The sequence below is a fragment of the Pezoporus occidentalis genome, unplaced genomic scaffold (assembly GCF_034315485.1).
Source record: "Pezoporus occidentalis ecotype Australia unplaced genomic scaffold, CSIRO_AGI_Poc_V1 ctg7, whole genome shotgun sequence".
Taxonomy (NCBI): Eukaryota; Metazoa; Chordata; class Aves; order Psittaciformes; family Psittacidae; genus Pezoporus; species Pezoporus occidentalis.
This window is the reverse complement of record NW_026916052.1, coordinates 4,326,596-4,353,903: the sequence shown is the minus strand read 5'-3', so window position 1 is coordinate 4,353,903 and position 27,308 is coordinate 4,326,596. Positions and strand designations below refer to the sequence as shown.

General features: G+C 39.3%; 1 protein-coding gene across 1 annotated transcript in view; it reads left to right on the top strand.

Moving 5' to 3' along the window:
* The window catches only part of LOC134175605 (centromere protein J-like), a 32,283-nt gene extending 5,231 nt beyond the window's left edge, over positions 1-27,052 (top strand). Inside the window, 16 exon segments of the mRNA XM_062641748.1 lie at positions 1,298-1,403; positions 2,413-3,826; positions 4,988-5,111; positions 9,178-9,320; positions 9,323-9,342; positions 11,539-11,754; positions 13,470-13,616; positions 20,451-20,609; positions 21,458-21,572; positions 22,006-22,112; positions 22,357-22,512; positions 23,362-23,460; positions 24,266-24,406; positions 25,148-25,232; positions 25,599-25,719; positions 26,482-27,052. Of these exon segments, the coding sequence (XP_062497732.1) occupies positions 1,298-1,403; positions 2,413-3,826; positions 4,988-5,111; positions 9,178-9,320; positions 9,323-9,342; positions 11,539-11,754; positions 13,470-13,616; positions 20,451-20,609; positions 21,458-21,572; positions 22,006-22,112; positions 22,357-22,512; positions 23,362-23,460; positions 24,266-24,406; positions 25,148-25,232; positions 25,599-25,719; positions 26,482-26,671 (3,343 nt within the window). The 3' untranslated portion in view covers positions 26,672-27,052.
* The last annotated feature ends 256 nt before the right edge of the window (positions 27,053-27,308 follow it).

The window sequence follows — 27,308 nt, the reverse complement described above, 5'->3', positions numbered from 1 at the left end:
TAACTTTTAACTTGGATCAGTTCTCTGATCTGGTTCATCACTGTGTTGGAGGAGTTGTACCAGCACACTGAGGTGGTGCCCATGGCTAGGCAAGAATGGGTAGGTTGGCATTAGTGATGGAAGAAATGCTCGTAGAGTTGTTACCTTTCCTCAGCTGATGAAGACAGAAGCACCAGCTTTTTGGCACACCAAGACTTCCATCAAGTATAAAAGAAAAGCAGCAACTTTCTAGGCAAGTACAGACTGAGAACAATTTTCACAAGTGTGTTTTAGTGCATTAACCGTGTGGGAGTTAGGCAGAGGAGGAAGACAGGAACCTCCAGAACTGAAGGCTGAGAAGGGGTGGAAGGACCATAAGCAACTCTGGGCAAGTAGGCCTGTACACATATGCCTTTTTGGACCAGCAGTGAGCTTCTGGAAACTATATCTCAGTCATCCCCACTTGTTGTGCTTTGGTTCACATCATGATCTTAGGATGAGATGGATGAAACTAAAGCACTGAACATATTCCAGGTCTTTGTGACACTTTCACTATGGGACCAGGGTATAGTTGGCTTGAAATAAACTTCCCTGAAATGAGCGTTATTTGGTGTTGAGTCCTCATCAACAACAGTTATGCTCTACAAATCTAATCCTGTTAACCCATGCTGATGCTAACAGACAGAGCTAGGCTGACAAAAAAAAGATTATCAGTGGTACAATGGTGTTAGACAGAGGTGGGGTATAGAAGTACAGTAATACACTGAGTAACCAATGCCTTTATTAAACCCAGGAATTTTTAATATTTGGTAGGAATTACTAACAAGTAACTAAATTAAGGCTCTAAGCACATTTCCAATGAAATAAGATCTGTTCATGTATGCTATATTCTGCTTCAATTTAAGTCAGGGTTCAATTTGTCCCTCCACAACATTATAGACATTATTTTTCTCCTCTATCACTCTTCACCTTCTAATTCAAACCAGTCTGTCAGAGAGACGATGAGTTCTTTGTGACTATAATCAGATCTAGTCTGGAGAAAATGCCTGAAATATTTTTCCTTTTGGTATTTTATAATTTTAAGGGAAGACTGATGCCAGCCAAAAAATGTTACTTGCTAAAAGCATAATTAACGTTTAGTGTAGACAGGATTTTTTAAAGTGAGACTTAGGTGTCAAATAATAGTGGGCTTTTTGTTAACATGCTTCACATTTAACAAACATTTCTGTTCTAAACTCAACATCAGTTCTATGAGAACTATCAAAAGAAAACTAATTGGAGAACCTTACAAATAAGTACCTTCTTGTTCCTTACCTAGGCCAGTCACACCAGAAATTGGTATTAGACAGAATACTTCTGAAGAATTTGTTGAAGAACAACTTGAAGTAGACAATCACCTCCTAGAAAAACAGCAGGAGCACCAGGTACTGTGCCATTGGTGCATTCACTTTGCTCTTGACAAGTTCTCATGGCACTGAGTATTGTGTGGGCTGTTTTGGCTCATTCCATGGCAGCACGTTTTCCCAGTGTTCTTTCATGCTATGTTGGAAGATTTTCCCCAGAAGTAAAATAAACTATATAACTCAGTCACAAACATATTCCCCACTTTTCCACTGGTTTCCTCTCTTTCCGCATACTTTCCGGGTCATAGTTTGCGCCTAAGTCACTTAGCTGAATTAGACCTCAAGGTTGTTTCTGTCAGTTTATTTCAGAATAAATGGTTCATGCGGTCTCTCATGTGCCATTAATGCAAGAATGGGGATATTTCCAAATACAGTTTTTATAAAGGGCCAAGTACAATCATACTTTTCTGGTTTTTGCCTTATGTGCAGTTTGAGGTGATCTTATGTCTAGGGGTATCAGACTCAGCATTTTGTTAGGCCTGTTGACTTGGGAGACAAACATCTCATCATTCTGGAATTTTCTTTATGTCTCTCTGGTGAAATAAAATCTCCAACTGAGGCACTTATATATTTCTGTACCACATAGTAAAAAGCACTCAGACTTCCTTTAAAAACAAAGCAAGACAGAACTTTAATGACCTATAATATAAACACTTAGCACCATCCTAACTATCTGACTCTACGAATGAATTAGTGGAGGTGGCACATCACAACTGCTCCTAAAAGTTCTTGTGCCTTCCCTGTAGCCTCAGGGCTGTTACTTACATACTCACTATCCATAGTCACTGTCTTTAAGCCTTCTGGTGTCTCAGCTTTTTCAGTTATCATAAATAAGATTCAAGGCCAGGTTGGACAGAGCCTTGGGCAACCTGATCTAGTGGAAGGTGCCCCTGCCCATTGCAGGGAGATTGGAACTCGGTGAACTGAAGGTCCTCTCCAACCCAAACCAGTCCATGAGTCTATGATTCTATATCTTTCTGGAGAGCAATTCTCAGACTCTGATTGTCAGGATTTTGGGTGTTTTTTTCAGAGCAAGGCAAAAGTAACAACTCGGAAGGCTTTTCTGAAACGAAAAGATGGTATGGCAAGGCTCAGAAGAAATAAACAGAAACCTTTAAAAGACGACAACAAGCATTCCAGAAGAGCTGGTTTGGATTGCTCAGGTCATTTCTCCCAGCCTGGCCAAGTGAATGCAGGTGTACTGCACCTAGGGGAATGCTCTCACTTCAGTCTTCAGGTCAGTGGCTCCAGGAAGATTGGTACACATGAAAATAAGGCAGACAATGCTTCAGCTGAGTGGGAGTTAAATTCTCAGACTGACTGTGAAGCAAAAATAGTAGAGCAAAGTTTAGAAGAAAAACAAGTGATCAGGAGAGATGAAAACACAAATCCCACTGGCTCACCACAGAAAAGGTGGCCTGAAATCCTGCAACCAAGTCCAGAAACATTAATGGAAATGAACCTGCAAGTAGGCGAGGAAAAGGAAAATCGTCATATGGATTCTCTTGGGCAAGCAGGCAGAACTGATGGAAGACCTGTGCATGGTACCCTGAAAAAGCACCTAGGTAGGGTGGATTGGCCTCTAAGGGGTCATCACACAGAAGGAGCAAAAAACCCCTTGGAGGTCCTGCAAAAGCGTTCTCTACTACAGGGTTTAAAACCAGATCACATCAAGGAATCACAGTGGAGTGCAGACCCTGCGTTCACACAGGGTGAGAAGTGGGCTCGGGCTTGCACACAGGAACCTGTTTCAGGGAGCCAGAGCTCAGAAAGCAAAAGACAAATCAATACTGGGTTTAAGATGGTCAATGATAAGATAGTAAAAATGACATGTAGCTCACCTGAGGCTGTGGAGAAGGGAAGCTCATCCTCAGCCTTGAAGCAGGACTGGCAAAGGAAAGGGAGAGCTGCCTCAGCATGGTATGTTGCATCTTCATCCTGTGAATCAAGCTGCTTATCCTCCAGCAGCGATGATGACTCCAAATCTCACCATGCTCGGTATCCCTCCCAGAATGGGCCTCAGGGAGTAGATCATACTTGTGCACATTTGGATCTCTCTGATGGTGATTATGCTAGTGATGAGCCCAGTGGAACTAAAATAAAGTATGTTAAAAAATACAGCATGTCACCCCCAAGGAAACAAGATATTCAAGGGATCTCAAGACAAGATTTCTCCTGCAGCACAAGCAGCAGCGATTCCAGTACCAGGGCTGCCAGACTGAAAGAGAGCAAGGCTTGCTCTTCTCTTCAGCAGTCTTTATATTATCCCACAAAATTGAAAAGGAGGGAGCATGAGCCTGAATCAAAGAATGAGAATAGGGCCAAGGATGTTAAAAGCCTACATCTGCCACCCTCAACACTGTCTGGTGAGATTCCTGCTTTCAAGATTAAAGAAACCTCTGCAGTGGAGGAATCTCAGAAAAAGCTGTTTAGAGACAGATTAGGTAAGTGCTCCCCAAGTTTTGATTTATATTTATTTTCCATAGGGGAAAAAAATTTCTCTTGGATGTATGCCTCATTCTGCCTGTGCTCCCTAGGTATATGCCCACCTCTGTCAATATTTCTCAGTCCCAAGCTGGGGAAAAAAGTGAAAAGGAGAGAGATAAATCTGCAAACTCCTTGTTATACTTTGCTCTTCATTGTCACTAGATGGTTTTCAAGTCTGTTGCTTGAGGTGCATTTTCAAGTGGAGACTTTTGACCACATGAGATGCGTGAGAGGTTCAGTGAGTCCTTAGAGTCAGTGCTACTGTTCCCTGTAGCTTAGGTGTGTTCCTTCCAATGACCCTTTGACAGTGAGATGTTCACATTTTCTCTTTACTCTCCTCAGAGATGACTTTAAAAAAGGTGGTCGAAATAATTTCTTAAATTTGCATGTTTTGCTCCTAAGACACATAGACCTTCGCATCAGCAGAAAATGGTGATTTTCTATGAACATCTTCACTCAGTTTGTCCTTAATGCGGTCCCAGTTCTTTGGTCAAACGATCTTTCCAGCCTTTTGGCCCAGTGATCATACTTCTAGCAGTGAAATAATATCCTCCTTGAGCAGACTTAGTCCTTTTTGTTAAACTGGTTCTTGACTTTTCTTCTCTCTTAGCTTCCCCTGAAGGACTTCCCCTACATTGACTCCTCATCCCAAACCCATTAGCTGCCTCTTTGTGTAAGATCAGTCAAAATCATTTGTCCTGCCTGCAGTTATCACCCCGGCAGAAATCACTTCTGATGGCTTTCAATTGCTCTGTCACTGCTTGCTAAGCACACCCCACTCCATGTCAGAGTCCTGTTAAAAAAGGGTTCCTGAGGCTTCTTCAAAAGTTAAATTCAAAATAAGCTTGCATTATCACATGGCATTCACATTCCTGAAAAGGAATTCATCTACCAACACTGATATATCCCCAAATCCATTTCACATGTAATGATTTGTAGGGCTTGGACTGTACTACTAGGAACTATGATGGGAACTGAATATCTGTGTAACTATGTAGAGATAGATTCATTCTTCCTCATAGATTAAACAATAAAGCTTATTGCACTTATGCAGTTTGTGGTTTTAAACATGTAGAGAGTGTTCATAAATATTCACAAAGTTCTGTGTACTAACATAGATGTGTTTATAGAAGAAACCCAGAACGTTGTTACCAGAGGATTAGAGACTGGCGTATGTCGCAGAGGAACCCCTCCAATGACTAAGATGAAGGAAGAACAAGAGAAAGCAACACATTTGCACAGGTAAATCTGTCTACACCACAAATTAATCTGTGTGTGCAGTGAGACAAATACTTCCTTTAGGATCCTTAAAATCAGGTGCTAAATTCTTACTTATTAACTATCTTCTTTTTGAGGGCATCTATATTGTTTCAGAACTGAAATGCTTATTTGGCTGTCTAAATTAAAAGTAAAGCGCCTAACTGAAGGGGCCTAACTCTGAAAACACTTACTGTGGTTTTGGTCTTAAAGCTGAGTAATGACAAATGCTGTTTATATATTGCTGAGCACCTTCTGATTACACTCAAATCAGTAAGAATTTAGGATAATTTGTTTTATGGGATCAAGCCTCTGATGGAGTAAAGGATAAACTTCTTGAATCACATTCATATCAGGGTAGCCCATATTTCCAAAGTTAACAAAAAGTGTATAGCATACATCAGAGCTAACAGCATTGCTATTCAGGAATACCTATCTTCACCTTAGGCTGAGGATGCATTTGGTTCCATATAAATGAAGAACTTGAAAATTCAGGAGAGTTTCTTTTGTAATTTGTAATTATTAAATGTTGAAAATTGTTTTGTTTTGGAGTTGGTTTTTATTTTTTTTACATTTTCATAGGAAAAAAAAATAATAATTACTTTCCACAAGATCCCTTCAAGAAACTTTGAAACTATGGGGTTTAGAATGGAAGTGACTCACAACTATAACTAATTGCAGGTTATGCAAATGCCTTATAAAAATTGAGCATGCTTACAATCAAATCAAATGCATATTTTTGATGTGATTAGATCTGTTAGAAATTATAGGTAGCATCTACTGTTAACATGAGAGGTTATTTTCCTCTTTGCCTTTAAAGCCTATTTCTTAACTAGTGGAAATTAGTGTAATTTATTGATCTGGATTTTTATTTTAACATATAATGTAAATAAGAAATTATTTTTCACACCTGCTTGTCCATTCCTCTTGATTTCAAAGAGCATGGGATTAGTGCCAAAAAGTATTTCTGAATTACATTTACCAGTTTGTATCTTTTTCTCCTACAGCTGTCTTTGAGCAAAATATTTTCAGTGTCTTAAATTGTTTCATTAAAGATCCTTCCACTTCGTGATCTTGCAAACGTATTGGAAGATGATCTCCAGCTGACTGTGATAGGTGTTCTGGATGAGAATATTTGTGGAATTTGGCAGTTCATAAAACTACTAATGAAATTAGGTGCTGGGTTTACTTTTGCTGTTGTAAATTCTGGCTGTGGGGTGATGCACTGGTGCAGAACTACTGCAGTGTTGCACCCTGCCAGCATTGCACTCTGACTGCTGCCAGAGGTGAAATGGCTTTGATTTTATCATGGTAGTGCACATTTTTAAAAGAGCTTTCATGTATTTATTCATGTCATTAGCCATAGTAGCCCTTAGCATTTCCACACAGGTGTTTATCAAAAAATGCCTGCCTAGTATATTGCATACATCTTTTCACTCACTTTTTCCAAATTATGAGCTAGAACTAATTGTGAAAGGCAGCTTATCCTGCGGGACTGTATTTGCCTTATGCTGATCTATACAATTTGAGAATCTGGTTTTTATTTTTAAACCAGTAACCCTATCAGGAGCACAAGATGGCCACCACGTTAGTTAACTTGTGCTTACCGGAAGCAATGAAAATCCTCTTGAGTGACACACGACATGCCTGGACCTGCCCAATCTATCTATTATTTCCAAGCACTTTGTTTTCAGGCCTTTGCAGGCACAAATAATTACAGGCGAAGAGGGTGAAAACAGGTGGGATGTAGTGTGTTGTGTGTATCTGGTACCTAATGGAATCTGTCCTGTGGCTCCACTCTTGCTGCACTGAGATAGTTGCTGCTGGCTCTTGGCATCAGTCAGAGGATTCAGTGATGGTTATTTCCTCGTTCCTTCAACAAGAACAGCTTGTGTGCTCTTTAATACATTGTAGTTTTGAATCTGCATTTTTTCTCAACCATCAGCAGTAGACAACATGGATTTTTCTCCCATCTGCATTTCCCTAAAAGACATTTTCTTGGAAAAAAGACTTTTGCTTCATGTATGTTTTTGCCTCACAGTCAGCCTGCTGCCATGTGCCTCAGGCAGAGGGGTGCCTGGGTTGCATGCAAAAACCTGAGCTCACACAAACTGATTAGCCTTTTTTTATGTATTTTATATCTGTGTTGTGCATTCAGCTCCTATTTGCAATATATGGTTGGGGTGTGAACTAATTATCAGAGGCTCCAAAGAAATAATGTGTGTGCTCCTGGTGGCCTTGGTTATTACATTTCCTCAGGATCTTTTTTCTAGCCTTGAAGCAGAGAGCTGTCCTGGTTTCAGCTGGGATAGAGTTAACTTTCTTCCTAGTAGCTGGTACAGTGTTGTGGTTTAGATTTAGTGTGAGAACAATGATGACAGCACACTAATGTTTTAGTTGTTGCTAAGTAGTGCTTACTCTAAATGAAGGACTTCTCAGTTTCCCATGCTCTGCCAGCGAGCAGGTGCACAAGTTTAGAAGAGCTAAGGAAGCTGACCTGAACTAGCCAAGGGAATATTTCACACTGTGGTAAGCAGCAGAACACCTCCATAGAGCTAACTTACCTTACCCTGGAGACCATAGTGGCTGCATTCAAACTGCTGGATCTGATCCCTGGCCTGATCTAACTTCCAAACCTTGCCTAGCACATCCTAGTGCAGTGCTGGATAGCCAATGCCAAGACCAGAGGTCATGCTAGCAGTAGCTCTGGGCAATTGCACACTTGGGTTCATGCTCCAGCTCTATTAGTTTATTTGTACAGATGTAATTCTTGTGCAATTCTGAAGAGGCTGATACCAGCTGAGATGCTGGAAGGAATAACTACCTGGATTTTACTTTACAGGGTGTAAGAAAGTTAAGACAATACTGTTCAGTCTTCAGTGGAAGATATTGTCTTCAGATCTTGTGCTTGCTTTTGTTCTAGTACATTGTATTTTAGGGCATCTCGTCTGTATATGGAGCATATATAGGCTGGACATAATCACATGAGACCGGTATGTTTGATAATTTAACTGTATTAACATGAGGAAAATTAATACTTCTATTGACTATTGCTGAAACTTTTTTTTTTAGCATGACTTTAACCAGGATATTAAGCTTATTTAGGATAGAAAACAACCAAAAAGAATAAAAAATGGGTAATGAATTAGGATATGGGGAGTTCATTTGTCTCTTAGTACCTTTCAGAACATTCATATTTTTCTGCTGAAGGGCTAAATTGCATTACAGAGAGGAAAATGTGACGTCATGGCTGCCTCCTCTAGCTCATGTTGTATTTCAAGTAACAGTGAAAACCAGTTGGTGGCTGTAGGTCATGAAGTGAGCTGATGTAGGGATCTAACAAATAATTTAGTATAATATTAAAAATTAACTAAGCAGCTGTATCATAGTCTTATGAATACACTCCATTTGAGGATATGTAAAGATTTACACTCTCCCCATCTTGCTAAGGTTTTAAGTGCAGTTCCAGACTGCTCATGCCTTGAGACATTGAGTTTGAAGGAAAAATCTCTTCTGGCACTAAGCTCCCACATTTAACTCTTGGAGTGTACTTACCTACGGAAAGTAAAGTACTTTATGCTCCTTCATTCAGTTCTATGGCTGTTCTGATTTGTAGTAACAGCAATGTAATGGCTGCTGGATACATAGCTCAGTCCCCAGCTCTGCATGATGAAGTGCTTCATAGGTGCTATGCCAGAGAACTAGCTGTGTCATCTGCAGGTCTGCCCTAATTTAGCTATCTCTCTGAACAGAAAATGTGCTTAAAAGCCTCTAGGTTCATGGTCATTATGTTGTCAGAAAATTTCAATAAGAATTGTTTCCATCCGCTCCATAGAATCAATTTTGCAGCTGAACACATACATGAGTGTTCTTAGTGGAGGACCTCAGTTTTGACAAGTGCTGATAACTTTTTGCAGCTCCCAGCAGTACCAGCATATATGGGGTATGCCCAAGCCCACCAAAAATCATGCTCAAACAAGGCACATCTAAAGACAGTCCTTTATTATAATGTTTATGTCAAAGTCGTACTGTTTGTTTACCTTCTGAGCAGAACACAAATGGACCAGCTCAACATTGTTCGGAGCCAGGAACCGACTCATTCTTTGGAATACAACAGGGACCAAATTCACCCGCCGCAGGAAGAAAACATTGCCCATAGCAAGTTCAAAGGAGCAGCTAGTGTCACTGAAGAAAATCAAAATCAGAAGAAATACAAGTAAGCTGTCTTCTGTTGAATAAATATGCAGTTCTCATCAATTAATATCCTCCCATGCAGGCATCTTACTGTAGTACCTGAATCCTTCCATTTGCCACAGGTGGCCAATAATTACATCTTCAGGACAGTTGTGCGTACAGTGAAGATTTTTGTTAATAGTACATTGCTTTGGTTTAAAATGTATTATTTTAAGTACATATAAGTGCCCCACTTTCTTGATATACGAAAAAATTAGGTTGTGCCTTCTATTTCTTAAGGTATGTTGAGAGGTTCCCAGGTTCCTTATACTTCTTGTATTGATTTGCCCAGATCTGAGCTAGCTCTTAAAAAAAATTCCAACTCCTGCTGTTGTGGGGTTTACATCTTTTTCATACAAAAAGCCATTGTGCCAGTGGCACAGAGGTATTGGCCATTGTTCTCTGTTCTCATCCCTGATGTGGGAGTTTGTTGATTTTTTAACTTGAACTATCCTGGCCTTTGGCTTTGAGTATTTTGGTGATATCTAGCTGTGTATCTAACACCTAACCTGCCTAATAACAATCCTGAATCACTGACTGTGTTTCTTCTGAGTTCCTTTAGGGGATTCTGTTTGAATCATCTACATCAGCCTCCTTAGGGATAAAGTAATTTCTGAATATCTGTGACTGTTTTCCCTATCAAAACCAGTTAGACATAATATGAGTTTAAGCAATTTTCTAGAAGAATCACGGATAAAGAAAAGGGGGAAATGGTGATCCATGTGAGACAGTGATAAATGAGATGGGGACAGCTAAACCTATATTCTTATAGGATAAAGGAGTAGGCTATGGTAATGTTTAGAAATGTCTGGAGCAATGTTCTGCAAAAGGATGTCTGAACCAAAGTGATGTATTTGGCACAAAACTGGCAATTTCAATTATTTTCTTGGCCAGAAAAGTTTCAGAAGAAACAAAACTGGCAAGACAGTATTTTGTTCAAACTTTCAATACATTATTTGTCATTTGTACATTTTTTGAAATACATATTTTTGTATCATACACATAACAAATGTTTTCTCTGATTGTGTTCCGCATTTCTCTAGAGGTAACATTTACAACAGGAAATGATTAACTGTTTCAGTGGGGTTATTCCAGTATTTTGAATAAAAGGATTTTGAATGACCTGTCTGCTCAATACTTTGAAACATCAACTTTATTTCCCATTTGGATTAAAAAAAAAATGTTAGAATTTTTGCCAGGGAATAATTGTGTTTCCTGACTAGGTCTAGCCCTAGAGGGGACGTTTGGTAGAATTGTTTTAATCTTTTGCTCCTACCTGATAACATAATAAGTGCAGGTTCAAAAATTACAGAACACTGGGTTACTATCTATCTGTGTGATCCACAAGTTCAGAAGTCTCCTTCTTCTTAAAAGCAGCCAATGGATGTGCCAAATGCTGACCAGGAAGCTCACAGCGAAGAAAGGATGGTGATTAGAACACAAGTGGGCAGATACACAAGTGAAGGGAAAGTAGTAAAGGGGTGCATGTGATGACTGGTTGACTACAGAACAAACTCCACATTTTCAGTTTAACTCCACTAATATTCCATTTGCACTACCCAACATGAGTGATCTGAGGGGAGAGGACTCAGTGTTGGCATCAGCACAGGTGAGGGAAGAAGAAGGGAGGAGGGAAAAATAATGGAGATACATGGATATGGAAAAGTCCTCTACAAAATGCACCAAATTTCATTACTTTCCTTTACCTGAACTCAGTTTAAAATTGTCTTTGCAATCCCCTGCTGTCTGTAACAACTTTTTATCTATTCGTGTGCCCTTGTCACTACATGAAGATCTATAGAGCTGACTTTTTTTGCCTTGTTTTGGAAAACATTCACATTTAATGGTGTTTGTTTGCATGATGAGTTTGCATTTCCTGATTTTCCCTCACATACCAAGGACTCCTCTCTGCTCACTTTGTACCAATTGATTTGGTTTAAACATAGGAGCTTGCACAGTAGTGATTTTTGTTTGCTGGTTTGGTTGGTTGGTTGGTTGGTTTTTTTAAGGAATCATTTTAAATGTGCTCTTTTTATATTGTGCACCTTTATATTGAAGACCTTTATACTGTTGACATTTAAGCAGAGCAAAGGACTTCATGTTTCCTTCTGGATATGTAAGGTGGGCATGCCTAGTCAAGAGCAGGCAATGATATGGCACACTTTTTTTCTTCTGGTAGATATTAAAACAGCAGATTGCTGGACTGCAGGAAGAATTCAAGAGAAATGAGTCCTGCTGGCATGCTGCCTATAACAAGCTGAGAGACCAGGTTGAGATGCTGACCAGGCAGAACACAAAGCTTCTAGATGGGCTCAGAGTTTCAGAACATCAGAGGTGGAAAGAAGAAAAGCACCCAGAAGCTGTGAATTTCACTGACAGAAAATCAGAGACACCGGTACTGGATGATATTATCTGTTCAGTACTGTCTGAAAAAATAAGGGGTAGTTTTTCTTTGGACCTGGCATTCGCGAACACTATTCCTCCATTCCTGCCATGCTTAGCCTGAAGGGAAGGAAATCAGCTCTGTAGTAAGCCATGTTAAAATATAGTTTTTGTGTGGTCCTCTTCCACTTAGCCTTATTGTCCATGAGCTGGACACATCTAAAAGGTGATTCAGTGAAACTATCTTAGATACTAACATAAGGGCAGATGTCTCCCTCTGCTAACTATGGAGAGACTCTAGATAAATAATCTAAAATTGGTGCATAAATTGGACAACTAAAGTCTTCTGGAATGAATTCTACTTTTTATGTATATAATGCCGTTCATCTTTTTAATAAAACAGTTCTTCAGCCAGGTGCAGGCTGGTTTCTGCAATAGGTATAGTGGGACCTCTTATTAATCTCATCTCAGTTCTTATTTTGTACTGTAAACTTTCTGGGATGAAAACACTGTCAACACTCTTTGTTACCTTAGAATGCACAAGTTCCACTCCTGACTGGGTGTTACATGTGGGTGGAGCAGGGAGGACAATCAGGGTAGAAAATGTGGCTGGCTAGTGTAAATGTCTCCTGAAATCAAAACTGTTTAATCATAGGTGTACAGATTTTCTTGTCATTTCTCATTCAGTATCCCATACTAGTAGGGTTGCTTGTTACCTTACTATATAGCCAAGTAACTTAATTTAGGGGAGTTAGAAGAAGGGAGAAAAATATTGTTACCCACTTCTTACACAGGACACAGCAAGCCTTGGTGGGATTAAATGTTTCAGACTGCAATTCAAAAGACAATATTCTGGTTTGAGTGGGTCATTTCATCTCCCTGTGTATTCAAGGGAGAAAAATATGTGCCTTTAAAGAGGGATCAATTTCATCCTATATGTGTCAAGGCGGCAAACAATTATCTTCTAGATGGTGCAGACTGGTGAGATGAATCCTACTTTTCCACAGTGGCTGAACCTAGGAGAAAATAAAATCAAGCCATTTACTCCTAGGTATTTCCCTAATTTGAAACTCTAATTTCTAGTAATGTATCTTTAAAAGTTGTTAGAACCACCAATTAGCATGTCCTTTGATTTGTGGAGCAAAGAAGTTTTGGTCCACCTTTTTATTTGATTTTAATGTACTAGTTAATGAGATTTTTCACATAACACTGTTAGGTTCTATTGCAAATATCATGTCAAGTTCCATTTCAATGTATCTTTAATTTTCCCAAACCTACCAGCTCATACGACTCATCTTTTTATAGATCGTGAAGGTCAGAAAAAATGATTAGAGTCACTTGTACAGAATGAAAAAAAATAAAAATCCAGTAAAAGCAAGGATTAGAGAAAGCTGATTGATTGACTTTGGTTGTAGGCCAGATTTCTGCATTATTTCTACTGCTTTGGGGCATTTGATGATGTATAATTACTGCTCAAGCCACCGAAGATTTTGTTGTGTGAGAGTAATATTAGGATGCTGTATATAAAGATGCTAGGATGGTTATCAAAGATTGTTGTGTCTGATAGTGAGGAGTTTCAGTCCCTAGCACAACCAGATGAGGAGTTTAATTGACTGTGTTTAAATATGATAATTTTTATTACAAGAGAAAACCGAATGGCTTTGAGGGTTGTCTGATTCTACTAGCTGTGACTTGAACTTTATATAATCATAACAAATTCTCCATTAGGTTGCAGAAGCTATTCTGCGAGAGACAGCATCTTCATCCAAACAAGAAGGGAGATCACGGAGAGATAATCACAAAAGTTACCATATGTCTTACATGGGACCGAAGACATCTTTGCAAAGACACTTCTTCAGAGATGCAAATAGTGAAGTATGCGTTCCTATTACCAGTAGTCAGTTTTCCATGGTTTCAAATATTTATTTGAGAAAATGTTCTTTGGAAACAAAATCTGTACAAATGAAAGTGTCTCTACAAGCATGGTCATGTTTTCTTGCAGTAGGCTTGTGCTGTCATTCAGCATAATTTTGCTTGTAGTTTTTCTCCTGATTTTGCCATAGCAGGAGACAAACCTTTTTTGTTTCCTTTTCTAGAAGTAACTATATTGTTTCCAGGTATGCTCTGAATTTATTGTAACTGCTGCTTCACAGATTGGTTTTACAGGGAACTGCCATACCTTGCCTCAGAATGCCATAAATCCAGTATTTTGCCATTTGAGGCTTTACTTGCCAATAAACACTAGTGTTATTCTGCCTGATAAAGTGAGTGGGAAAATCATTTAGCTTTTTACAAGTTGTGATAAATTAATTCAGTATGTCAGGTGAGATGCTTGTTTCTGACTGGTATCTCTATGGCTGCTCCTCTACAGCCAGCTTACCACACTTCTCACACATCTCACCGTTTAGAATATATAGATATCTAAACATTTTGTTGTGCTTTGCTTTCTCTTGGTTTTGTATTTATTGCTTCTTATTATGAGCATCTTGATTATAACAAGTCTCCTTTCTTCTTTTTGCTCATATTTAGCAGAAATCTGTGCTTTATTTAAGCGATTAGTCTCTCTGAAATTCCTCCTACCTACTGGGAACTAATCTCCTGGATCCATTTGCTAAAGCAAAACTTAGCTCCCTCTGTCCTTTTAGGGACTGTAATCAAATGTAAAACATTTCAGATGATAAAGGAGGCAACTATTCTACTCCAGTGATCATGACAATGTATGTCTTGAAAGTCATGAGACAGTGGCTTTAATGAATCCTGCATGGTGCCAGACATGAAAAGACACAATGCTAAGATCAACTCTAAATGAAATATGCTTAAAAGAGCAGAATCAGTTATGTGTGAAATAGTAGCTTCAAGGAGGATGCAGAGCACGCCTGACTTCACAAATAAATATATAGCTATATTTCTAAGCTATATGTTTATAATCAGAAGGTGGATGGTTTAGCAGCAATAAATTGTTTTGTTTGTTCTATACTGATGTTGGGTCTCCCCAGTGCCTTCTACAGCTGGGATCTCTCTGTTCCTCTGTGCTGTGGTGATAAAATTACTAACTAGACAGGTAATGCACAATATACTATCTGCAGTTAAAGTGGCCAGTAAAGTAAAAAAGCTATCTTTGGTAGCTTACTCTGGAAATTTTCAAGGCATGGAAGAGTTTGTTTTATCTGAACATTTAAAGCATTCTTCTGAAATTAGTAAAAACCAGTAACATTTATTCTACTTAGAGACTCCCTAAGATCCACTGAGTTTCACTGTGGCTTCAGGAACAGGTCTGAGAAGGGGTAAGTTGAGGACACTCTGTGTTATCTGAGCTTTCACCATCTAGACAGCACTGGAACCAATCCAACTGGAATCCAGCACAAGCATGTTCTAGGCTGGTGGGCACAGTGCCCATATGTCCTGAGTGAACTCTGAAATGTTTGAGAAAGACACATGCTCTTTATCTGATTTGATGGCAGAAGAAGGACTTGCAGTAAGTAGAGTGGCTGCTGATTATTTGAATATAGAATTGAAGGCTTAGGTAAATGGAACATTAAAAAGAAGCCCCAAATCTGTGTCATAGCAATAGGTCTGACCATGGTATCTCACTTGTGTTTCCTTTGTATCTGACCTCTTTAGCTAGCAGGTGGATGCTTTCCCTCAAAGTTTCTGTGAATATGAACAATTCTAAATTTAGGATATAGATGAAACAAACTTTCTCATGCTGTTTCTGTCCAGAATTGAGAAACTGCATGTGGGAGCACATAAAAGTGAATGGAAACACATCACAGTGAATGGGATAACCTTTAGCAACAGAAGCAGAGATGCATGACACAGGGATATGTGTGTACCTGTATAACCTACTTAAGTTGAAGCTAGCTAGGACTGGTGAGTTTCAGCAGCTGCAATTAAGAAGGCAAAACAACACTTAACACCTACTTCTGTCTTATTTCTTTCAAAGGTAATAGAATTTGAGGATATGTGAAAAAAACAATTGTAGAGAAAGTCCAAATAATGATCAGTAGAGATTAAAATTCAGAGTTTTAGAAGAAAGGATTTTATGAAAAACAAGTCATATCTGAGAGATGCTCTACATCTCTGAAAAAGACATCTTCTGGTTGCGTGTAATACTTCTAATCATGGTTTCTGTTTGTACTGTAACGCGACCTAATTGGTGAGGAACTGGCCACTTCAAACTGTTCTTTAGTGAGACAAGATAGGAGTCCATTTTAACTGTATATCATTAGTGATTCCTTCAAAATATGGTTTGAAAGATGTACAGATTGGCCAAAATTGTTAATATTTATTATTTGTTAATATTTATTATTTATTAATATTTATTAGTATGAATTCCCTCCAAACAAGCTTATTTCTGAATGCATCACTTAGCAGGAATGTGTTGCCAGTTTCCTACCTCACATGCTACTATTGATAAATGTTAGTAATTTCTATGAGAAAAGTTACTTTCATTTCTACTGAAAGATATACTGATACCATTTCTTACTGGTTTTGCTGGAAAAGTTTCAACCAAGGTCAAATGTGCTTACTTTGAATCTTATTAGAGGGATTTTGCTGTCTAATCTTGCAGGGGATTTTGATAACCTTTGAGCATGTTATTTCCTTGTCTATGAATATTCTTCCTGAACATTTACTGACTCTGAAGCAGGGAAGTATAAGTTCTGGGAATGTGTAGAAAGGCTTTTGTAGCATCTGAATTTTCACTGTTGCTTTTACTCAGCTTTTTGATCTGTTAGTGGGAATGTAAACTCCACATGATGTAAACTCTACGGAACACAAACTGTGATATTTGGAGGCTATAAAGGATCCCTACTTATGGGAATTGACAAATGAGAGAATTGAATTGTGTCAAAATGGTGAGGAACTGTAGGTATTGACATCTGGGAGAAAAAGCTCATTAGAAAATTTAAAGGGTTATTGTTGAGCATGAGGATCAAGGGGAACATCATATTTTTAAAGTTTAGGTGGGCCCTGAGTAAAACCACATCCTCCTGCTCTCCTCTGCTTCCTGATAGCATAGATCTGGAGGAACTTTGAGAGGTCACACAGTACGCCTTTTGCTGAAAACAGGATCACTGTCACTGATGGTTATTCAATTTGTATGTTGCCAGCTCCCATGAAAAGATGGGAGATGATCCAAAGATCCAAGAAGATCCAAAATAAACTGGCATCATCTGCTGCCTACTTATTGTTTTAATTATGAAGTTTTACTTCATAACTAAAATCCATCTCTTTTGCTGTCACCAGCTAATCAACTGATTAATTTTTATTCTGCGTTCAGTGGAGATGGGAAACAACTGATCTACCTTGTGCATGCTGGGAGGCTGTTTCTATCTCCAACCCTGAAATCCCTTTGTATTGCAAGGGTCTGCATTTAATGGAAACCCATGTGTTTCCAATGGAAAAAAAGTAAAAAGTTTTAGGGAGATAATTTGTTTATGAAGTGATGGAATAGAGAGAATCTTTATCAAGAACCTCATCATGTGTGATTAACCCAAATACTTCATACTTGAGTCTCTTAAAAAGTGTAGAGCTAAATTGCAGTGGTTGCCAGGGTTGCAGTGATTGCTAGGGTTGCAGTGATTGCTATGATTTATGAAACAACCTCTTAGAATGACATCCATCTGTATGAAAACAGAGACCACATGTAATTCGCTAAGCCTATCTTGATTAATCTGACATTACTGTTTTAAAAATAGGTATGCTAGTGAATAATTTTAAAATGTGTAATATGTGTGATGCATAAAATACGAGATCACCAGCTTTTACAATGGCATATGTAACTAGCTGGAGAAGCTTTACTAGCACTGCTGTGCATGGAAACTCCCTCAACTAAATGGGGTGTTCTTTTGATACATCATGAACAAAACTCACCATGTTCATGGAAACAGCTCTTCTTTCCCCCTGGCTTCAACTTGTTTCTTCACTTTTGCAGTCCAATACATCCTACTTCATGAGCTCATTAATTAAGCTAAAAAGAATGAGCATGAGCCTCTTCTCACCACATTTTTAAGGCCTATAGACATCTCTGTCCCTTGGCTACAGCATCACCCGTTGCACTGCATCAGTAAATGCTGACTTCTGAATGTTCTTTTCAAATGTGGCTCATGAAGCCTCCTTTTCTAAAGTAGGCTTTCTAGGCTGCTCTGTGTTAAAACTCTTGCAATGAAGTATTTTCTATTTACAAGTCTTATATAGGTAGTTCTTTAATAGCTTGAACTGCAACATTCTTTCTGTACTATACAACAGCCAAAGTGCATCCAGGTCCTTGTGCAAAAGCAATCCCACAAACCAGTTTATGTTTTCCTGAGGCAGGAATAACCTACACTCTTTTCCCTAGCGTATTTTTTATGTGCACTACAGAAACCTTATCCCATACTCCAGTATGTAAAAAGTTTTGACTGGACCAGGTCAGCCTTGTTGGCAGATCCCCTAGTGTTGACTAACAGGGTGTTTTTTGCTAAATGTGTGTCCTAGTGTTTGAAGGTTCCAGGACCCATTGTTCTCAATGTAGTCTCTAACAGTCCAATGTATTGTTTGGTTTTTCTGAAGGCTGGTGCACGATAGAGGATGTGATATTCCCATTCAGCGCCATGCTCTTTGGCTCAATTGTCTATAAGGTTGTTTTGGAAATGACTCCCATTATCTGACTCAATTCTTTCTGGGGTACTGTGTCACCATAAGACTTGCTTTGAAAGTCCCAAGGCCCACGTTAGTGTCTGAATGAAGCTGATGAATATTTGAGCTGCTGTGGTCCTCTTAGCACTTTCTGATGATGGCGGGCTAGCTGCCTCAAAAATAACCAGGCAGAAAAAGCAGCTAATTTTTGCCTGATTCTACTCACTGAGCCAGGTCAATCCCCCTCTGTGGTTGCCGGTGCCATGTAAAGGAAGGGCTGGGGATCGAAGAAGAAGAGTGGGACTCTAGTAATTTGGGCTGAGATTGGCTTGAGCTGCTGCGAAACAGCACTGATGGCTTTTCAAGTTCTCTGAAATTGCTTGGTAGTTTCAGTCTTGAGATCTTTAACAATAAAATGATGGATTAGTAGCTCTTTAATTCTATCAGCCTGCAATTTTTGAGATAATAAGTCTTCATCAAAAATAGTTTTAAAGGTCTTCAGTACTATACTGCTTGTCTTGAACTGAAATCCCAGGCATATTTTGACAGTTTGCCTACTCACTTGTACTTGAAATCATGATTATATCTGAAGAACCCAGGCATATCCACAGAATCTGCTGCAGAAGACACCTCCAAATTTAAAATAGATATCATATTCCTTTACCAATGAATTCTATTAATTTATGTACCTGCTAGTATCCTTGTCCAAAAGTGCTGATCAGTTGCCTGTCTCCTGCTCAGAACCATTTTATGCTTGAGGAAAAGATCTAGCCTTTAAAAATTCTACTATTTTCTGGTGCTGCGATGGGATTTATTTATTGTCTCCTTCTTTGTAAGCACATCCATTAAGTCGTGATGTCATTTCTTAATAGGAATAAGAGATCACCATCTGCAACAACAACAGATCCCTCAACTTTCATTGATCAAAGGAAGAAAATTTTACAGCTGTCAAAAAATGGTGACTGCTGTCAGAGAAGGAATTGTGCAGTCTTCCCATTTGTGCTTTGCTAGTCCCATGTCTCTTGAGCTACAGCTCATGGATTTGGACAAATGAAGCTGATGGCAAATACATTCTTTGCATGGACTGCTTACCCTCATCTTCCCAAGCATCCCCTCTCCAGTGTGTGAGACTTTGCTAAATCAGAGTACCTGCTATTATTTCCATAGGGGGTTTTGAATGTTTCTTTGTTTCTGACCATCATGTGCTCATTTCCAGCCATTCACCAGCTCAGTGCATTAGACTTTCTTGTGCTATCAGTTCTGATGGACATGGACGTTGTCCTTTGCCATTTCTGGGATGTCTTCCACAGGGCGAGCAGTGACTATGCTTTTGTCTCATATTGCCAGTCATTTCTGTTAGGTTTTGTACCTCAAAAGTTTTGACTAGGCAAGAGTGCACCCTCAGTTTTCCTGTTACATCAGTGTAACAATTCCTTTGCATCTGACCAACCCTGGTAGTCATTATGCAAATCCCATATATCTCATGGTGGTCATGCAAGAACATTTTATGTTTTCTCTGTGCTCTGGTCAAAGGTCTTCCCAGAAAAATTGAGGAAATGCTTTTGACTAACTGTGATGTTTCCAGTACAAATGTCTGCTATAGTTTCTTTGAAACTGGTCACATCTCATTTCCTTTTTGTGTCTCACATCTGTCTTAGCAAGGCTTGTGTCAGCCTTGGTTGATGGGAAAGTATGAGGGCAAAATGTATAAAGGGTGGACATCTGGCAAGTAAAAATGAGTTGTCATGCAATGTATTTTACTGGGGTCAACTCAGTTGTGGTATCCCAGAGAGGGGTATCTTTCCTGATCTTGGCAGGATGGTTGGCACTGAAGGTTGAGAACCTGAGAGCAGCTTTTGGCCTCATACTGTGAGCCTTGGATTACCCTTGACTTACAAATGTGAGAAGCAAAATAAGACCCCAAATAGAGATTTATGTGTAAAATATGTGTGCGTCTGTGTGTATGCCCACATATATAAACATTTTCCTGAAAGTTTTAAATGCTTAATAACGCATCTGTTGTAGAACAATTTTTAATGCTGTTTGAAGATGTTTATATCAACTTAATGCAAATGCATTCAAACCTTTTAGACAATAAAAAGCTCTGTGCAAAGGGATGATCCTTTAAGATCGATGACAAAGGAGCATCAGGAAAAGAAACCATCTAACTGCTCTTTTGGCAGAAGCACAACACCAACTGGCAGGAAGACACATCACCGAGGAAGACTGACACCTTTTGAACCAGAAAAAGTAAGGCACTAACAAGATCTATTTAGACTGCCTTTATTTTCTTTTTACTGTATTATTCAGAAGCTGGATTGGGATCCTGATCCCCGCATAGCTGCTGATTGGTCCTCTTCTGCTGGTTCTGCAGGTTTTTTTTTTGCCAGAATTTATCTTAGAGACTGTTTATACATATATAATGTATAAATATAAAATATAGTTATATTTATTTTGCTACTTGAGCACCTGCAGGCCAGATCATGGGTGAATGCTCCAAAAACTGCACCCCTTGCCCTTAGAAAAAGTTCAGAGCTGATCCTGTTCACAAAGCATAAAGGCATCTCAGGGCCAGCAGTTCCCTGGGGACTAGCAGCTGGGAGCATCAGGGTCTCCCAGTGCAGTCTGTCAGGATAGGGCCCATCCCACAGACAGGGAGGAGGGCAGGCTGGGGATAGAAGTCAGGGTCATGTCAGAATCCCAGCCATCAAAGCCCATACTGATGAGATTGGTGGTCACAAGAAGAAGTCAGCCCATGGGTCGGGGTTGAGCTATGGATCAATGAGGTACATGGCCAGGCACAGGCATGTCTGCAGTACAACCCAACATGGACCAAGAGTGAGAGCTGCTGAAATGCAGCTCCCAAGAGAAGGGATGGGGTGGGAGGTAGGGAGATGGATCTGTCTGAGGCTTCTTCCAGCTCCTCCCCTCACATCTTTTTCCACAACAGTCTGAACCGAGATTAGACACCAGTACCATATCAGTGCACAGACAGCTAAACTCCTGGGAAAGGGAAGCGCACTATGGCCATGTCACTAATAGCTCCCATGCTACAGTGAAGCACGGCTGTATGTCAGGGCATCTCCATTTTGCTTCAGGTTGTACATCAACCTTCTCCTGCTGGGAGAAGAATAGATGACAGGAAATCACCTGGAGCTGTCTCACATCTGAGTGTTGGTTTTAAGGAGCCTAACTCATCTTCCTATGTAAAAGGTAACTGTGGGAATTTTCTGCCTGCCTAGAGTAGTCTGCAAATGACTTGGAGACACTAGTCCACAACTCTTGGGTCACAGGCAATATATTATCACTAAAATGCTCTTATAATTCTTAGAAGAATTATGAAAACTGTACTTTACGAGAGAGAGAGCAGACTGTGCTGTTGCCTGCTTACTCACTGGGTTTGTTGTTTGTCCTGGAAGCTCAGGTGAGAGAACGGATGTGGTCTGCACTTCACTTTAGTTCAGGACAAAACAACCTTAGGGAGGATGGGCAAGCTATTAGCAAACATTTATCGGTATAGGAAGCAATGTGTTGCAAGAATCTGAGAGCTAGCATCTTCAAAAACCTTCTGAGATAGGTATGGACACATGATTCATTGATTTTTGTATGCTTTCAATGACCCGTTTTACTTTGCTTTTTGCTGTAGGCAGGTCTTTACCCATTTCATATAGCTCAGAAGACATGTTCCTCTCACATAACGACAGCAATGACACTTGCAGCTTTGCGCTCTGCAGTAACATTGAAGAAACAGAGGTATTTCATCATGTAACTCTATAAAAGAATTCAGTGAGTCTTAGTTTTTGTATGCAACATGCTAACTCCCATCCAGCTGAAAACAATACTCTCCTGGCTTTATTTGCTTATCTCTACTCATGATAAGTACACTCTTTAAATATCTTACAAAAAATGTAGTAGATTTCTTTATCAAGATGTTCCTGCACAACTATTGGACATTAAGAGATTTATGTTGCTTGTTACCTCTTTTATTTTGGCTCAGAAAGAAGAGACTCTTAACCTTCAAAAGACAGAAAAAATGTTAAAACCTCAGAATAAAGTGGCTTTTGTGACCACACACAGGAGAAGTGGCATAACTGCATATGACAACAAAGTATCTACAGACAGTTCTACTGCTTTTGTGGATGCTGAAACAAAGGTTTGAGCAACTTACAATTCTGGCTCTTATATAAACATCAACTTTCTTTTTTTCCATTTGTGAACTGAAATTAAACACACCAAGAGAAAGAAAACTTCCATTCCCATTTCCAGTGCTATGCAGTGGACACAGAGTTTTAGGTATGGATCTGGCAACTTCAGGCACTGTTTCTACACCTTTTTAATGGAGAGTATCATAGCCCTTTGGGGAGCAGTATTGCCTGTTCCTTTGGATCCCGCATATCAAAACATACCACATCTTCAAACCGCAATTAACATTAGTTAGTAACTGTTCTTGATGCTATGTGTCAGATGTCAATTAACTTAAGGCTCTTTTAAGCTGCCAGACAGTGCAAAGGGCACTTATTGTAGTGGTAAATTGGAAGTGTAGCATCCTGAATAGCTCTTAAGTTACAGAGTTAGCATTACCTACAGCTAAGAACCTTTTAATTTGTTTTGGAAGAGTGGATTTAGCTAATACAGGTACATTGCTTTCAAATCAGTAGCTCAATATTCAGAGACAGACCAATTTTTTGTTCTTGTGCTCATTCTTAATTTCCTATAGCATAGTTTCACCAGAATGCACTCTTGTAACCTCATTTTTGGACTTTCTCTATGCTATCTTTTGTTTTGCTAACCGAAGTTAACTGGAGTTAATGTGCAACTTTTCTAGTTATGACTAAAAGATCAAAATTGGTTACAAATGCAAGGCAATACCAGAAAGAAGGGCAGCTTTCCTCTGTGTGTGTGAAAGTAAATATGGGTTTTGCACAGTTAATTAAAATTAATGAAAATATTTTTAAAACATTTCTTTTTATATATCACTGACTGTGATGTTTTCATAATGTAGCCTCCAAAATCAATACTATCTAGAAGGTCAATGCTACATCAAGACAGAAGAATAAGTGAAGAAGAGGTGCAGGAAAAAACTGAGTATCGTGATGGAAAGGTGAGGTAAAATAGGATGCAAAAATATTTGAAGAGATCATCAATAAGACTGCAGTACAGATGGGAATCACTACTTTAAGTAGCCATAGACTATTATGTCTCCAATTAAATGTGTGTTCCTTAAAGGAGAGCTTAAGTATAAAGTTAACACCATGAATGATAGGAAATACTTATAGCTGATGAGCTGAATATCAAGTAAATTAATTGTTTTCTTGTTTCCCACATGGATTTACTTTGTGACTTTCACCAGATTTGTTTTGTTTATCTCAGTTACGGGATGGGAGGAATTATATACTTGCCATTAGAAATGAAAATGTGCTAGTGGGGTAGTGATGGCATTTGGTAGTGCAAGATTAAAGGCCATTCTTTTCTTTCCTTGGATGTGAATCTAATGGTAGTGAGATGTGCCAGCTGGACACACCACTGTGGGAGAAGCTTTTCATTATACACAGCTGGCTACGCCTGGAGTAGCATTAGTGGAGTTGGGTTCAATGTAGCCTGTCCTGTTTGCTTAAGCCACCTGTCAAAACCCCCAGTGATTCCTCAGCTGCATCCGGAGATTGCTTCCAGCTGCTCCTTTTCCTGAAGGCCCATAGCTCAGCTTGGCAGCTGGTTTCACCCCTTTCCTGGAAGTCCTTGTTTTCCAGGAGGGGATGAGCAAGCAATTCCTGCTGGCTTCCCACTGTGTTCCACAACTCCTTGCCATGAGGCTAGACAATCTGTGTCTGAGTGGCTATGTAATCTTTCCTGCACAGCACCTCAGGTGCTTTGACTTAATTAATGTTAGATGATCTATGTGTTTGAAGGTAGAAGAGGTGCTTACTGATGGACGTCGAATCATCACTTTCCGCAATGGTACTAAAAAAGAGATCAGTGCTGACAAAAGGATGACGACAATTAGCTTTTTCAATGGAGATGTAAAGAAGATCATGCCAGATCAAACAGTGGTGTGTAACTTTTTTGTTTCAAGTAAAATATAATTATTGATTTTCCAGCAATGTCCTGTCATTTATCTTATCAGAAACTGATGAGAAAGGGTGTTGCTTTAACAACCCTGAGCGGTGAAACTGCTTCATCTTATAAGGACAAAAGTGGAGATGAATGTAGCTGGCAAAGAAGAAACAAGCAGGTAGTTAGCTAAGCAGATTAAAGGAGACTGAAAGAAGGCAAAGGGCAGGGGCAGCCATCTGAAGCAAGGACTGTTTTTTGTATGTTTGTAGGGCATGTAGCATAGTAAAGCCCTTCCCAAATCTTCATTAGTGAAGTCAAGCCATCACCATCATAGGGGTTCTTCCATCTGGTGTTGTGTAAATAAAACCAGTTAAAAATAACATGAGCTACAGTGGAAATTAGTGAGGCCTTGGCATCAGCAGAACTATTTTAAATTAATAGTGCATGGCTGGGAGCTGAAGCAAAGAGGCGGGAAGATGACTTTCATAAGTGCACTGTTCTCTTGTATACTGCAGAGAAGAGATGAAAGAAGTGTCATCTAGACACAGCCATGGGGGGGGGGATGTATAAGAGGAAGGAACAGCAGTACAAAAATAGCTGCATTTATGGATGTCAGAGGCAGAAAATGACCTTCAAATTACCTTTTTAAGATGGGTTATTTTTAAGCACATTTTTATGGTTGAATCTGCTTATGCAAATATTGTGAACATGCTACAAACACTTCACTCTCCTTCCAGATTTATTATTATGCAGATGCACAGACAACCCACACTGCTTATCCAGATGGCCTGGAGGTGCTGCAGTTCCCTAATAATCAGATAGGTATGTAAGAACTCATAAATGTGAATTATACATGCAGGAAGATTTTTATTCTGAAAGTGTTGACTTATTCTGATTCCAGCAGATTGGGTATTTTCTCCCTATTTTGCTTTGTCTTTGCATTTCTCTTCCAGTATGTTCCATCACTTTACTGCTCAGTTTCTTCCTACAAAAGAAAGATAATAATGGATGCAAATGCTCTTTGAATTTTGATTATCTGAATATTCAATTATATGATTTCTTTAGCAGTACACTGGATATCATTTCCAATCTCACTACAGTGTCAAAAAAAACCCCCACCTGATCTAGCTCTGTGTAAAGAAACATGGAAGAATACCAGACAGATTTTTTACATCTTCTTTTCCACAGAAAGACATTATCCTGATGGCACAAAAGAAATTGTGTTCCCAGATCGCACAGTGAAATGCCTCTATAGCGATGGATTCAAGGAAACTTTTTTCCCAGATGGTACAGTAGTAAAAGTAGAAAAGTAAGTCTCATGTTAGTGACAGGTACCAGGCACTGGACACAGGTACAAAAATACTGACATTTAAAACTCTGGCTGGATTCTGCATGGCTGGGAAATTTCCACATGAAAGAAGAAAGGATTTGTAAGATAATGAGGGATTTGCTACAGTGAGGCACTGAAAATTGTTCACTTCTACCTTGGATGATAGGTGACTCTGAAATTTTCCTCATTTAATTCCATGTAACTTTGCACTGGCCAAGGCTTCTGGGAATTCACCAGCTGCCTGTATTAGCTATGTGGGTACTAAAGGACTCAGGATGAGAACTCCTGAGCTCTATTCCTAGCTTTTTGTCTGTCTTTCTGATCTTGGGCAAAGCATTTCGTGCATTCTCTCTCTATTCCTCTACGTAAAATGAGGAAAAACAACAATAAGACTTTCTTACACATGCCTCTTCTGGGCTCAGGGAGGATCCTGTTGTAAAACAGATTTCCTGCTTGTAAAATGCCTTGTGATCCCCTCATAAAGAAGTCATTTAAAAATGCAGATCTCACAATGTATTAGGTATAATTCTATGCACTGAAGTACTTTGTATTGAAATCTTACTGTAATATCAGATCTCATGCCATCCCATGTTAAATTCTGAGGTGAATTATAACCTATCTGAGAAAGTTCCCACTTGACATTATTTTCCACTTTCATTGTGTCATATTAGACAGCTCAGTGAGATAGGTTAATAACTGATAGTGTCTTCTCACCACTTCATTCATTGCTATTTCTTTCAGGAATGGAGATAAAATAGTGGTATTCAGTAATGGCCAAAAGGAGATTCACACTGTGCAGTTCAAGAGGCGGGAGTACCCAGATGGCACTGTGAAAACTGTGTACTGCAATGGCAGACAGGAAACCAAGTACTCCACTGGACGGGTTCAAATCAAAGATGAGGAGGGTAATATCATCCTGGATAAGAAATGATTCCTCCCCTCAAGGGGCTACACTCTACGTAAGTAGCTCAACTTGTTTTCTTGGCAGTTCAGAATTGTTAGGAAGATTTAAGCCTTATGAAAATAAATGGGTGGAACCATAGGGCTGTAATTCACTTTGTGTCAGTGACTGGTGCTTAGTTCAGAATAAACTTACCCAAATTAAATGTCTCTTGGGTAAGACTTGAAGGAGATGCAGTCATGTCCTCTCTGTGTATGTAATGTTTAGATAAATGCCTGTAATATTTCTCATCAAAGTGTTTTTTTCAAGATACTGATCACACTTTCCCTTGTTTCTCTGCTAATTAGTTACAAAAGTGACTACAACAAAGAAGCTTGGAATAAGAAGCTTTTGAATTTTAGTTTATGTTGCTTTATGTCTGTTTATGCTCCATCGCTGGCAGTGTTCAAGGCCAGGTTGGACAGAGCCTTGGGTGATGTGGTTTAGTGTGAGGTGTCCCTGCCTATGGCAGGGGGGTTGGAGCTTGATGATCTTAAGGTACTTTCCAACCCTAACTATTCTATGATTCTATGCCAAGTAGAACAAATCTATGTACTGGGTTTTTTTCTCAGTTAACTTCACAACAAATATAGAAGTGATTAATGTTTTCAGTTGGTTTGGATTCTTT